At 35.7% G+C, this 13,996-nt stretch overlaps 1 protein-coding gene across 13 annotated transcripts in view; it reads left to right on the top strand.

Annotated features, from left to right (window-relative positions):
* The window catches only part of LIN9 (lin-9 DREAM MuvB core complex component), a 40,786-nt gene extending 26,900 nt beyond the window's left edge, over positions 1 to 13,886 (top strand). For 9 of the 13 annotated variants that reach the window (XM_064446372.1, XM_064446369.1, XM_064446379.1 and 6 more), the window contains 9 exons: positions 393 to 526; positions 1,506 to 1,625; positions 1,798 to 1,899; positions 6,364 to 6,447; positions 6,819 to 6,899; positions 10,324 to 10,449; positions 10,789 to 10,971; positions 11,083 to 11,180; positions 12,504 to 13,886. In XM_064446372.1, the coding sequence (XP_064302442.1) occupies positions 393 to 526; positions 1,506 to 1,625; positions 1,798 to 1,899; positions 6,364 to 6,447; positions 6,819 to 6,899; positions 10,324 to 10,449; positions 10,789 to 10,971; positions 11,083 to 11,180; positions 12,504 to 12,609 (1,034 nt within the window). In that variant the 3' untranslated portion in view covers positions 12,610 to 13,886. The remainder of the gene's footprint in view (positions 1 to 392; positions 527 to 1,505; positions 1,626 to 1,797; positions 1,900 to 6,363; positions 6,448 to 6,818; positions 6,900 to 10,323; positions 10,450 to 10,788; positions 10,972 to 11,082; positions 11,181 to 12,503) is intronic. The other 4 variants (XM_064446377.1, XM_064446375.1, XM_064446373.1 and 1 more) reach the window with 1 other exon arrangement.
* Positions 13,887 to 13,996: the final 110 nt, after the last annotated feature.

Genomic DNA, 13,996 nt, shown 5'->3' with positions numbered 1-13,996 from the left:
TTGAGCTGTGTTCCTCATTGTCTTTTGCTAAATATGCAGTCTTCAGTGGAAGTGATTAAAGAAAAATGGTATGCAAAACACCTGGAAATTGACTTTTGCCTGCAAAATCTGTCAGAAGGTACTGGGTATTAAATAGTGTTTTATTTAGATGTAAGTGTAGTGCTAAGGATTAGATTTGGGAAATACTTGACTTGGAAAGATAAATTTGCAAAAAAATTGGGTAGTATTTCTATTGCATACGATTCTTTTCCTGGGTTTACTTTTTTTTCTTTTTATTTAACCTGTGGGTTTTAAATATACATATAAAGGGTTACTTGTGAAAAATATATTGAGCCTGTTTTTCTCATGGTATTAGAGCGTTATAATGTTTGGTTTGTTGTTCTTTTTTTAAGCACGTTTGCGAGGTGTCCATGATGGGCTATTCACTGGACAAATAGATGCTGTAGACACTCTTAATGCCACATACAGAGTGACTTTTGACAGGGCGGGTCTTGGAACACACACAGTCCCAGATTATGAAGTTCTTGTAAGTATTCATGACACATTCTTAAAATAGCTGTAATAAAAATTAAAATTTTTAAAAATTAAAATTGTGTATGCTTTAATCAAAAAGAAGAAAATTCAAAATATTACATGCAGGTGGTATTGTCATAAAGTAGAAACAAGCATAACAGATGCATGGGAAGTTTCAGGGGAATGAGCTTCTGCTGTGTATAGTTTTATAGAACAGTATAACCCTCTATGATAAAAACATAATGGCTCAGGCTGGAATAATTTAGTCTGAGCTTAATATGAAGAAATCTAACAAGTAGTGTAAGATCCCAAAGAAAATTCTGCTATGGGGTCCTGGCAGGATTTGCAGAAAATATTCAGGAAAACCTGGTCCCCTGTAATTTGCCAAAGTCTGGAAAGGCCTCTAGTAGTCACAAGCAAGTATCGTGAGGTGATTGACGCTCGTTTTGAAACTTCTTATGGTAAAGAAGCTACTTGTGGGAACATTGCTTTGGTCAAAAAATCTGGGATTATTTCCTAGCTTGTAGGCTTTTGCATCAATTCATGAACTCCAAGAATTGCTCCTGCCAAACAGTCTGACCTAGACTACAAGCTTTTCGGACGACCTCACGTTCTTTTGTATCTTCTGTAGTGTTAAATCTACTAAAGGCCCATAATTTGTCTAAGAACTAGTCTCTGGCATGATCTGAGTTTGGAGCCTCTGCTGAACTCCTGTTCAGTCACAACTTGTCTTCAACTTGCCAGTAGAGTTTTTGGAAATATTCTTGTAGGTTTTATTTGATGCGATGCCCTAACACTTTGAAACCTCCAGCAAAGAAATATCGTTTTGAGGCTCCTGCTAGCCCAAAAGCAAAATGTTTAATGTTGCTGGGTTTGGGGTGTGGATAAGCACGGCTAGTCCAGATTCCAGAAATAAATTCTGTATTCCAGCAGGTGTGTAAAATTAATTAGTCTGACAGCTGAAGTACATCCTTCCTTTTCCTGTCTTACAGAGCAATGAGCCTCATGAAACCATGCCAATTGCTGCCTTTGGACAGAAACAACGGCCTTCAAGGTTCTTTATGACCCCTCCCCGATTGAATTATGCACCTTCACTCCAGTCTCCAATTACAGTAAGTTATTTTTTTTATGTAATATTAATCACTTAAATATTTTCTAATACACATTGAAACTGTTACCTTCAACAGTTTTTGAGAATAATTTTCTGAGGTTATTCGGCAAGATAAAAATTTTAGCAAATCCCTCTAAAAATAAGCTATGAAATGAAATTTCTCTCTTGTATAGGACAGTGATCCATTATTAGGACAATCTTCATGGAAAAACAAAATTTCAGGCACAGATAGTGAAACACTAGGAGGCTTTCCAGTAGAATTCCTCATTCAAGTGGTAAGTATTAACTGCAACTCTTAATTTTGTGTATTGTCCTTTTGTGTTTATACTGCCAATTCTTCTGCAGTTAAATGACCTTCTGTGGATTTATGACAGATATGGTGATATCCAAATTAACATTTGAAAATATGTTAATAATATTTGTTTCTACACACACACCCCAGCCCCTTCTTAATTTTCTCACTTGTCTGTAAGCTTTGAAATGTGCTGCTCTTCAGACTGCAGGAGGGACTTATGTCTCCAAAAGTGTGTCTTATTTTATCCAGCTCTACCGCTTGGTCTGAAAAAAGATTATTTCTACCTGCGGACTTTGTGCTGTGCTAAGACTTTTTAAATTATTATTTAAAATAAACTTGCATTATGCAAAGAACATTTGCCCATGTGCATTATCATATATTGTACAATACTGTATTTTATGTTATGTCCTACCCTCCCGGAGAAGAAAAGCATCACTCTTTCCCTGAAAGCAAACATACGTGTTATAGATAAGACAAAAAATAGTTTTGTTCATCTTTTATGAAATAGTTCCTCAGTGATTTTTGTACACCAGTTTCAGAAGAGCACAGACAAGTAATGTTAGGAAGCTGAGATTCACTGAATATCAAAACTCATCAAAGCAAGTTACTCTTCAGGATGATGGAAGAATGTAATTGCTTGTGTTGGCTTAGCTTAAGATATCTGATTGGATTCTTTAAAAATGAAAGCTGTTTTGAATAGGAGATTGGAATGATCTGTGTTTTAAAATATTAAGAACTGAGAAATAATATTGCTAAATGTTTCTCAAATTTTAAAGTATATGTAAATGGTCAAAATAATCAAGTTGTGTCTGTAGCTCACGAGACACTAATATTTTGGCCATTCAACATAATTAATTTTATTTTGACAGAATTATCTATTCAGGTTTTTTGGGGAAACTTATTGTATGAAGCTAATTTTGAAGAAGGTGGCTTGGCATCTAGCTTAGCTAAGAAAATTTAAAATAGATGTAGTTGATGTAAGATCAGTTATGTTTAAAATGGAAATACACAAAAGAAACTGTTTATGCTGCTAAACTGGATCTGTAGCTGTCCTTGAGTCACTGAGTGCAATCAATGAAACTGGGTAACTAAGGTTTATTGAGCTTTACAACTACTTAGTGCATCAAGTTCATCTGCTTATGATGCTGTTTCTGTATTCCATATCTGAAAATGTGTGATTCCCAGTCATGTTTGGTGGTATACTATTACTTGTTATAGGGAAATCTGAAGCTCTAGAATTATAAATCTCTTGCTTGTATTACAAATGGTGGCATTTTGCAAAGCTACTGCATTAATATGTATTTTTGCTTGAAGATTGTCAAAAGATTTTGAACAAAATCAAGCCACAAATTTTTGGCATTTGTTTATGTGAGCATCTTAATACTTTATCCAGGTTTTTGATAAAAAAATCATGAGGCTTAAAAAAAATTATCAAAGGACCGTGCATTATATTTAAGCCTAGCATCTCAAGCATTTTAAGCATCAACTTTTTAATTAGAAGTTTAAGGATGGTACTGGATTTTGGTGTTGTGAAATATAAGGCTGGTGAATACTGGTTATTGATATTGCACTGCTTTCACCAGTCCAGAGGTATTTTTATGTTAAAAGTGACTGTTAAAGATGTTCTAGCCTTTCTTATACACTGGTACAGTAAAAAAGTCGAAGCCCTCATTCTGATTTAATGGTGATCCAGGAAGTAAATGATCAGAAAATGTTTGATTCAGAGAAAACTTCCTGGAGAACTATTGCCAGGCAATTATTTATGATACCATGTAAACAGTTTAATGGGAAAACTTTATCCTGGAGAAAACAGAAAAAATGCAGCACACCTTGAATAAAGTTTCAACCCAGCCCCTTAGCTCTCTTTTGCAGGTTCTGAAATTATTTGGAACAAAAGGAAGTGTAGCCAAAATAATGTGCAGGCACTGACAAATAAACATATGGGGTGTTCTCTTTACATATAACTTGCAGTTGTAAACAAGCACCAGGACCTGTAACAACTATTCTAATCATAATTCTACATTGATGAGTCTTAGTTTTTCTAAATCTTTGTATTAATTTCTATGTGTTTACATTTTGGCATCAGAGACTGCTAATCTTTCTGGTTTTTACTGTGGACAAATATATGCATATTAGGAGAAGAATGGATCGGAAATTAACATTAAGATATTAAGAATAAAGCCAACAAGAAGCAAGTAATAAAAAAAGTCTTTCATGCTTACATGCAATATGTAATGTATCCTTGAATATTTTGTAGGCTATACTGCAGGTCAAAATTGATAGATTACATTCTTATATTCCGGTCAGTATTAAAATTTGGAGAATGTTTTCCTAAGCGCTCAGTTACAGGTGGTGGGGTTTTTTTGTTTTCTATTTTTCCTCTCCCTCTGCCACCCCCTTGTTTTGTTTTGGGGAGGAACATTGGATTGGGAAGGAAACTATCTAGGACAGATTGTTTGCAGGATTGCTTCGTGTCCAGAAGAGGGAGTATGTTAATGCAGCATGTTCAGGAAAGTGAATTGAGTCTTCCCAATAGCTGTGGAGAAAGGTGCTATCTTTCTAAATTAAATACATGAGGAAAAAATCTAAAAATGGATACTGGATTTTTGACAATTTTGTGCTTATGAAAATTTTTAAAATATTCCATAGTAAGTTATTGCACACTTTACTTTGAAATGTTTGTATTTGTATAAATACTCCCTTGACTAAAAGTGAAATCTAAACATACTGGTTGGGTTGTTCCTTCATCTCTTGTAATGTGGAAAAACATTGTACTAAAACCTCATTTCCAGTTTAATGAGAACTATAAACTGTAACAGTAAACAGGATGAGTTATGCTGAAAATAGAGCTGTTCGGCAAGAATTTCTCAAGGAAAATAGGGCTGAACTGAGTTAAAGCATTCCCTGATGACACTGGCAAATGAAAATGGAAGACTCTGCAATAAAAGGTACCAAGGGGGGAAAGTTGGTAGACTTTGTAGATACAGTGAAAGGTCAGAGTTTCTTGTAGAAAGAATCACATTATCTTGACCACTGGAGTATATCTGGGAATAGTATGAATATAATATCAAATCCAAACTCATGAACTGGAGAACTAGGGCCCTGCATCCTCAAATATGTCTGGATATCGAAGTAGTTAAGCACCAAATACCTTGCAAGTTTGGGGGATGAGTAACACATTCTGCATTAAGTTGGGGACTCACCAGCTTCATCAAGGAGGAGGACTTAGACAAGTTAGGCAGTTGCCATGATGACAACAGCAGAGCTTGGCAAGTAACTTTTTGGCAGATGGTGTACAGTGCTTTCTTCTCTCTCAGGTGTTTTTTTGCCAATGTGAGCATTTGTGCGTTGTGTTAGAAACTAGATCAAATAGATAATCTAGCTCACAAGTAGTAATTTTAAAACTTTTTTTTTCTTGCCTTTTCTGAATTTATTGTTTGTCATTATTAGTTCCCTGATTGGGTTCTTCATGTAGCTGCAAAAATGCAAGTGCTGGCTCAGCACGGGTGTTGGGGGACAGCACAAGGACAGGAATGAACAGCTAGAATTGGAAGAGTGACCACCTATGCAGTATTGCCTCTGTATGTCTGACCATAGCTTACTCTCCCAGATGCATCTGGTGAACGGATGGCATCTGTGGTAGAAAGAGAGAAGTACTGATGCTGGTTTATAGGTCCGTCATTTGGAATACTGGTACAAGCTTTCTGTTGCCCACATTCAGGAAAGACGACAGTGAATGGAAAAAAGATACAGAAAGGGCCACAAAAGTTTAGGAGATCAAGAGCCTGTTATGGGAGAGGAGACTGGAAAGGCTTGGGTTGTGATTAGTCTAGTGAAGGAACAGTGGAGAAGAAATGCTTTACTGTCTGTGAATAAACAGGGATAAATACAAGGAGGGATAGCCTATATTTAGCTGAAGAACAGCTTTGGCAGAACAAATTGCAATGAAGTGAACAAGGATGCATTTAACATGGAAATTCCAAGAAGGTTCATAATTACCTAAAAGAGGTCCTGGAACAATTTTCCATTGGATTTGTGAGGGCAAGAAACCTGGCTGCATTAAGACCAAACTTGAAAATCAACAAAGGAGATTATATATAAGCAGATGTATGTATGTTGAACTAGGAATTCCTATTTCTCACAGGCCCATGTTCCACTACTAGGATACTGTTAACCCCTTTGCAATTTATAAAACCTGAAATGTGGCTCTGTTTACATCAGTAATAAAACTGTTGCTGGTTGTAGCAGAGCTAGGATTTCTCTCAGGGCCCTAGAGAGTATGAATAGTTTTAGGAGTGATGTGTGTGTTGAGAGCACTCCTGGTGATTTCCACTTCAGCCTGCTAGGTCCCAAGGGCAGCAGAAACAGGGTACTCCCATTATGAAAGAGGGAAATGGAAAGCCCAGAGTTGTTCCGTACAAAACAGATCCAATCTCTATACCAGGTTTTACTGCAGGAGCGTACACAAAGGGCTGGCCCTTGGTCGAGAGCACAGCTGAGAACAGGCTGTGAAAAAAGGTATGGTAAGGTGAGTGATGTTAATTGTAGTACATGATGATAACACCCTTGGCCTTTCTTCAGGCTGAAAAAATTAAAAAAAGGTTCTTGATTCTTCAGTCTCTAGCTGGCCATAAATTATGTTAGTCTTCTTTTAGGGAATTTCAGCTGATGGATTTTTAGCATTCTCCAATCTAGGGTACTTGAAAATGCTTTAAAAATCTCTGGAAAATCCATCGTTTAATTTTAATTAGTTCTTATTTCTGCATCTTAACTTGATGAACAACTGAGAAATGTATTTTAAAATGATGAAAGAAACACGTTTTATTATCTTGAATTTCTGTGGCATTTCAAAACTGCTCAAGGGCCTACTCATTCTAAAAATAGTTCCTTTTGTTTTAGACCAGGTTATCGAAAATCCTTATGATCAAGAAGGAACACATCAAACAATTGAGAGAGATGAATACAGAAGCAGAAAAGCTGGTGAGAATGTTCTCTTTTCAGTTCCTAAAACAGGATATGCTTTAATGGCTAATGCAAATAGATACAATTAAAACTAGAGTCTAGATAAAATCTATATTTTATTGCTTTGTATAATGTGAAAGGGTTTTTTTTAAGTCAAGTCAGATAAGTCAGTTCTTTCAAATATGATTCTTCTTTGAAAGTATTATGTTTTGGAAACTGATTAATGTTAACATCGAATACCATGTCAGTTGATGCGTAAAGTAAGGAAATACTATGTACTTTGAGAATCTTGGGTACAAGTTAATCTGGTAAGGCATTCATCATAATTTTGTTTTGTGGATGGTAGGTACTTATTTATTTAGCTTTCTCGCTAAAGCAATAACTCAGTTCAGAGATTTTGTACATAAAGCTCTTCAGTGCCCTTGACCGTCATTTCCAATTACAATACCAGAGCAGCTACAGCATAATTAGCAGCAGCAGAATTGTTTTTCTTGCTAGGCTTTATCTAATCATCAGTCAGTAAATCAAAATGATAAGAATGCCTCTTCTACCACCCATGGCTATCAATCAACTTTAAAGTGGAAAGCTATCAGTCTTAACCTTCTGCTAGTGTCCATTCAGACAGTTGTCTCTACAACGTACAGACAGAAGGCTAAAGGTTTGTGGAGAGGAAGAGGAGTCCTTTTTATTTGCTGAAACCAAAAACGCTGGGGTCTTTTATGTAGAATATTTGAATGGTGAAAGATTTTATTTATTGTGGTACGATTTCCCTCTTTGTCCCTTCAGCGATCATGTGCACTCGTGCGTTCTGTTATTCTGCCTCCTGCTGCCCCATCCTTACATCTCTGTAATTTTCTTCTTCTGTGCTATGATGCTGCTTTTCAAAACCTTATCATTTCAGTTACTACATTATTTTTTCCTGTGCATCAAATGTTTTGTCTTAATTTTGCATGTTAATAATTAAAATAGATGTAAAAAGAAGTAAGATTAAAACATACCATTGCAACCTGTAACTGATACTGAAAAATTACCAACTCTTCTTAAAACAAACTAAAAAACTTTTCGTTTTTACTGAGATATTAGTACTTTTGCATAGATAAGGAAATCCATAGGAATGACAGTAGCCTTCCTCTGCCAAGAATCCAGATACTAACCTGTCACTCAGCTACTAAGTCATAAATTAGCTGAGTTGTGGAATATCAAGGAAACTAATAAAATTGAGAAAGCAAAGAAGCAACAGGGAAGAAGGGGATCTAGAAATGTTAAATTTTATATATTTTTGCTTAGTTGTAGCCTAGATAAGGACTTTGAGAGACTCTTGAAATTCTTCCCTTGCGCTGTTGCCTTTGTAAACCAGCAATCATAAAGCAATCTCCATTACTATACAAGGCTGTCCTGATAAAAATAGAGGACATGATACCTTTCTATTGGGCCATATTCTTAGCCTGTCTTCTAATCCTCTTTGTCCCTTGGCAATCCCATCTATGTTTGTGCTGCTGAGTTATATGTTGTTTCTCCTTTTAAAATGTATTTTCTATGAACAAGAATCTTTATTGACATCAGTCCACTTGAACATCAATAACATACCTGCACATGAATAAAACAGAATCATTTGAGTTGATTCAAGTATAATTTAATTGTCAGGCTTTGATAATAATTCATACAATTGTGATTTGGTAATTGTTAAGAGTAAAAATTTTGGTTACAATGTTTGGTTTAAAGCAATCCTTTTGTGGAGACTGTTTTAAATGACTGATCTAATATAGAAATAAACAGAACTGACCAAACTCAGAACTGGTACTGAATGTAATCCATTATTGTCTGACAATAATAATGAATTTACATGAGGAAGGGGATGCCTACAAAGGAGCCATTAATACATACAACTGCATATTTTCTATTTCATTTTTCTAAAATGACAGCTTATTAATAGTTAAGCATCTTGACATCCCTATCTAGTCTTGGTTGTAGGCTATAAACAAGTTACCATGTACATAAAACAGTAAACACTTTTTTCTGATAGCCTTGTGGATCAACAAATCTGAATAAAAAGGGTGGCTAGTTCATTTTTTCACTTGAGCTGTGATAAAGACAAGGTAAAGGTGATGCTTGTCTTTGCATAGAAGCATGTAGGTGCTCAGCCTCAAGAGATGTTACCTGCTGCCATCTACTGAAAGCCATATATCTTTTTGTCTGCCAGTTCAGCTGTTTGTCAGGGTTTCCAGATCTTGGATTGCTCCCAGATCAGAAGCAGGGCTGGTGCTGAGAAATATTTCTTTCATTGTCACCAGTATAGAATGCCCTTGGCCTTTCCTCTCTGATGGGGAATTCATAAGTGTCTGTGGTTTTCATGGCTAACCTGGATTAGTCTGCTTTAGAGGGGCTGGTCACTGAAGAAGGTCTGAAAGCTACAATTTTCTTCTTATGTTCCAGAGCTGCAGGAAGTGTGTCAAATTGATACTGGCTTCCAGTTCGCTCTTTGGTGAATTCTGAAGTTATGCTGTTAGTTTAAAGCCCTATTAATTTGTCTTCAGACTTGTAAATCCCTGGAGATCATTTCAGTGATTAAGTTTAATGGGGAACTTTGAACTGAACTGATAATAGAAACCTTGATTTTGAGCTTTTGACCTGGATCCTCCTGATGAAGGCTCTTGACTTTGCAATTTGCTTTATCTTGTGTGTAAAATCTATAGCTACAGGTTTGATTGTATGAGGTGCCTGTATCTCAGACTTGTGGCTGAGAAGCAGTAGAAATACATCCAGGTTATCTTGCAAGAGGCCGTTTGTGGAGGATATTTATAATATACTGCATGTTTTGTTTCAGTTTCATAAATATCACCCAAACAGTGTCGAGATACATTCTGAAAACAGTATAAGAAAAACGTACTGTATTCTAGTATCTGTTTTTTGTGGAAAATTGTGCTTACCCAGAATACTTACGTTACCAAATATAAGCTCTAGTAACTTTCCTTTTTGGCAGAACTGTTAGCTGTAAGAGAAGGTACGTAGCACTGAGTCATCCTCAAGTGACCGCTAACTTACTAGACAACTGTGCCTCCCATCCTGCAGCAGAGGTGGTTGTGGCCATATTGTCCTATACTGTGACAGGATAGTTTTCTGTTCATACAGTAGAGAGAGGCCATCCCCAGCTACTGAAGAAATAAGCAGATCAGAGCACAGTTGTCTTCTGTAGCATTTACCACCACGGATTATCATAGCATTTTATGAAGAGAATTAAAAGCATGGTAGCTATTACACAGTTGTCATCTGGAATTTTAAATAGTAATACTACATTTAAATATTTATGTTAACGTTTCTCTATTAAATCCTGGGATTTCAAGTATCTCAGTATTATTTGCAAGTGAAAATTCCTTTTGATGAGTTCAAGAGATATAAATGTACAGTATTGCATTAACTTTAATATGCTTTGTCTTTTCCACAGAAATCATACTCTATGCCAATAGGTATCGAGTTTCAGAGGAGGTACGCAACTATTGTTCTAGATCTTGAACAACTAAACAAAGACTTAAACAAAGTTTTGCATAAAGTTCAGCAGTATTGTTATGAGGTAAGATTTTGCTGGAATCTGTATGTACTTGTTGTTTTTGCTTAATATAAGTACAAAAAGAAAAAAGAATTTCCTGGGAATAAGGCATAGGTGGGGTCACTTTGAAATGACTCTGTCTCTGCCTTTGTCTGTCTGTCTCTGTTTCTTTCACCGGAATGCACATGCTTTTGCTGATCTCAGTGGCCGGTTTTGAAATAGACATAACATGTACACAAATGAAGAAAAAATACTGTGTGCTCTATACTTGTGAACTCTCTTTGAAATCGTTTGTCATTTCACACATACACCAAATCCAAAGCAGATCTTTATTCTTAATTTCTCTTTATTATATCTATGCAGCTTGCTCCTGACCAAGGCCTCCAGCCTGCCGACCAACCAACAGATCTGAGGCGTAGGTGTGAAGAGGAGGCTCAGGAGATCGTCAGGCAAGCAAATTCCTCAACGACAGGACAGCTTTGTGTTGAGAGTGAAAATTTAACTGATCTTATCTCTAGACTTACAGCAATATTACTGCAAATTAAGGTAAAATGTTTGCAAAAAATAGTTTCTCCCATAAAATACATACTATTAAAGCTCTGTCAGTTTCTTTATGCCAAACTGTGAGAACATTTTTTTTGTTTTCTTGTCCTACAGTGTCTAGCAGAAGGAGGTGATCTGAATTCCTTTGAATTTAAATCACTAACAGATTCATTAAATGACATTAAGAATTCAATAGACTCCTCAAATATCAGGTATTACTTTTTGAATATTTAATTCTTAATTACACATTTTGTGCCAGCAAGCAATTCTTACTGTGTTTTAGAGGTGAACGCTGATTATAATTAAGGTTATAATTAGGGCGTTTATTCCGGTAACTTTCACTTATAGGAGTGGTCCCATTTAAAAGGGGTGTTCTTAAAGGGAGTGTGAAATTAGCAGTTTTCTCTTTTGAACCTATCGGCGAGGTAACCTGATTTAAAAAAAAAAAAAGTGCTAAATTGCTGCAGCAACAACTAGACTTTCTTACTCTTCAGTCATTTATGACAACTAATAAGTTATTTTAGAACATTTTCAGACATTGAAATCCCACTAGGAAATATAAGTTCTTTAAATCACAGAACAGTACAATTTCATAGTTTTTTGCATAGTTTTTTGCATAGTTACTCAACCTCTTTTCTGTAAATATGAAAAGCTGGCATATGAGACAACTATAGCTTCTGACCAGCTTCCATTAGTAATATTTTAAACCAAGAAGCAGAAGAACAGCCATAATGTGCCAGATCAAAGGCCCATCCAGTCTAGATGGGCCATTTTTCAACAGTTGTCACAAGCAGGTGCTTGAGGAAGCTTTATAAAAATAGCAAGAATGTGGTGATACCTGTCTGGAGTACACTGCAGCCTCCAGCAACTTGTGACCAGGATTTTTTTATAATTACAATGCTGCTAAATTACATAACTTTAGAAAATATACCTAAATGCTAAGTATTTCCTTATCCCTCCATATTCGTATTGCTACATAAAAATGGGAGGCTGCACATGTGAATTTCTTGGCTTTTGGTTTGTTTTTGTTTTGTAAAGACAGTAGGATGGCATTTTGGTTTCAAAATAATTATTGAGAAATGCTGTTATATAGCATTTTTTGTTAGTAAAAACAAAAATAAACCCCAAATGTTAGTGAAACTTCTCTATAATCAACACCGCAAACTGCATGTTGGAGTGGATTCAACTGAAGGTTGATGTACCTTGCAAAGAAGGTGATGTTGTTTCCATTTCACTGTACTTATCTTGGGCGTTTTAGCATCTCTTCATAATATTTTTATTTCATTAACTCTGGTCATGTTAAATTCTTCTTTGAAGTACCCAAGCCAGTAACTGTTGATTTTATGCAGCTGTTGGTGCAAATGCTATTTTCACATACGTCTCTGTCAAGTTGCATTAGTCTGTACTACTCTGATTCATCAGAATTTTTGTATTGGCTACATATGTACCTTGACTTACACTGTAGAAATATTCAGACACAATTCTTAAATATGGGGTTTAACACTTTTTTTTTCCTCCTTCTTTTCTTCCTGTAGTTGTTTTCAGAATAACGTTGAGATCCATGTTGCACATATTCAGAGTGGTCTGAGCCAGATGGGAAATTTACATGCTTTTGCAGCTAATAACACCAACAGAGACTGAAAATTTTCTTTCAAGTGTACAGCAAGTAGTTCTGGAAAATCCTCTTCCTTTATATAGGCTTCACCAAATATCCTAACTGCCAGAAGATATGGGAAAAGAAAACCTCTCAGAAAGGACCCTTTCAAATATATTCTATCTGCTTCTTAAGAAAACCAGCATTACTGGCCAGCATTACGTTAGATTCTCCACTTGTTATTCACATACAGTAGTTTTGCTAACTGGTAATCTCTTAGTAATTGCATTTATTATAATAAACTTGAAGACACACTTTCATATAATTGGAACTTAGTTTTTAAAAGTTCAGATTAATTCTGCACACCTCTTGCTGTTGGCTCTACTGGTATGTTAGAAGTGATGAAGCGGAAATGGCTCACATTACTAGCGCCCGGCAGGTCTTTGTTATGGAAAGCTACGCTTCTGTGTGGGTAGGGAGAGTTGCCATTTCAGCCTTCAGGTAGCGCAGTGCTGAGGCAGGCTGAGGGTTCTTGATCTAAAGAAGCAGCAGCCGGATAGGGACAGCAAACAGAAGCTGTAAACTTGAGGATGTTGGGCAGGCCTATCGATCAGTCAGTGTCTTGTTGGAACTTTTAATTTATCATAACTTATAGAAGGGGTCTAATGAAGGAATATAAAAACATAACTGGTAACGTTGCAGAAAGAGCTTGGTTATGGCTTTTTCCCTTCACACGGGGCAAAAGTAGTGCTTTAGTTGGTATTTTATATAAGTGACTGGTTAAACGTATTGTTTTTCCAAATTTTTGTTTGTTTTGCACAACTTTTAAATTAGATTACTGGTTATCCAACAGTACCCAACATATATAAATATGAAGATTTTTATAATTAAAGATAACCAGTGAGGTAAACTGCAAAAATAAAAAGTGACAACCTGCCTATGAGTACCTTTTGGAATGTTAATCTTGTAAAAAGTGTGTATTGGTTTGTTTAAATAGTCTTGTAAAGCTTCTGTGTAATGAATTGTTTCCAGATACAAATTTTCAGAGATAGCTGTAGAGATGTTTTTGATTCTTTTAGATGCCTCATTAAATGAGGCCTTTTATATGTTAATGTATAAAGAATATGTAAACAGGATTATTTTCAATTTTAAAATTTTGTATAGTTTAAAGATGCTTCTGTATTCTGTGTTGGTATTGTGCCACTGCAAAACTTTAGTGCAGAGTTTATATTTAGCTAAACTTGTTCTGTTAATTAAGAGAAATGCATAAATCTTTTATTCTCAATGAAATTTGTAACTCAATAAATTGACCTATGAGAGTTGATATATTTCACAAAAATGCAAACTTTTTTGCAGATGGTCTCAGGTAATTTGTTTTTAAAAGAAGTTAATATAATTGCTGAAATGAAATGTTGTGAGGACAAGGTAAGTAGC

The sequence above is a fragment of the Phalacrocorax carbo genome, chromosome 3, assembly GCF_963921805.1.
Source record: "Phalacrocorax carbo chromosome 3, bPhaCar2.1, whole genome shotgun sequence".
In the NCBI taxonomy this organism is placed as follows: Eukaryota; Metazoa; Chordata; class Aves; order Suliformes; family Phalacrocoracidae; genus Phalacrocorax; species Phalacrocorax carbo.
The sequence above is the reverse complement of the archived record's forward strand: the minus strand, read 5'-3'. Positions and strand labels throughout refer to the sequence as shown.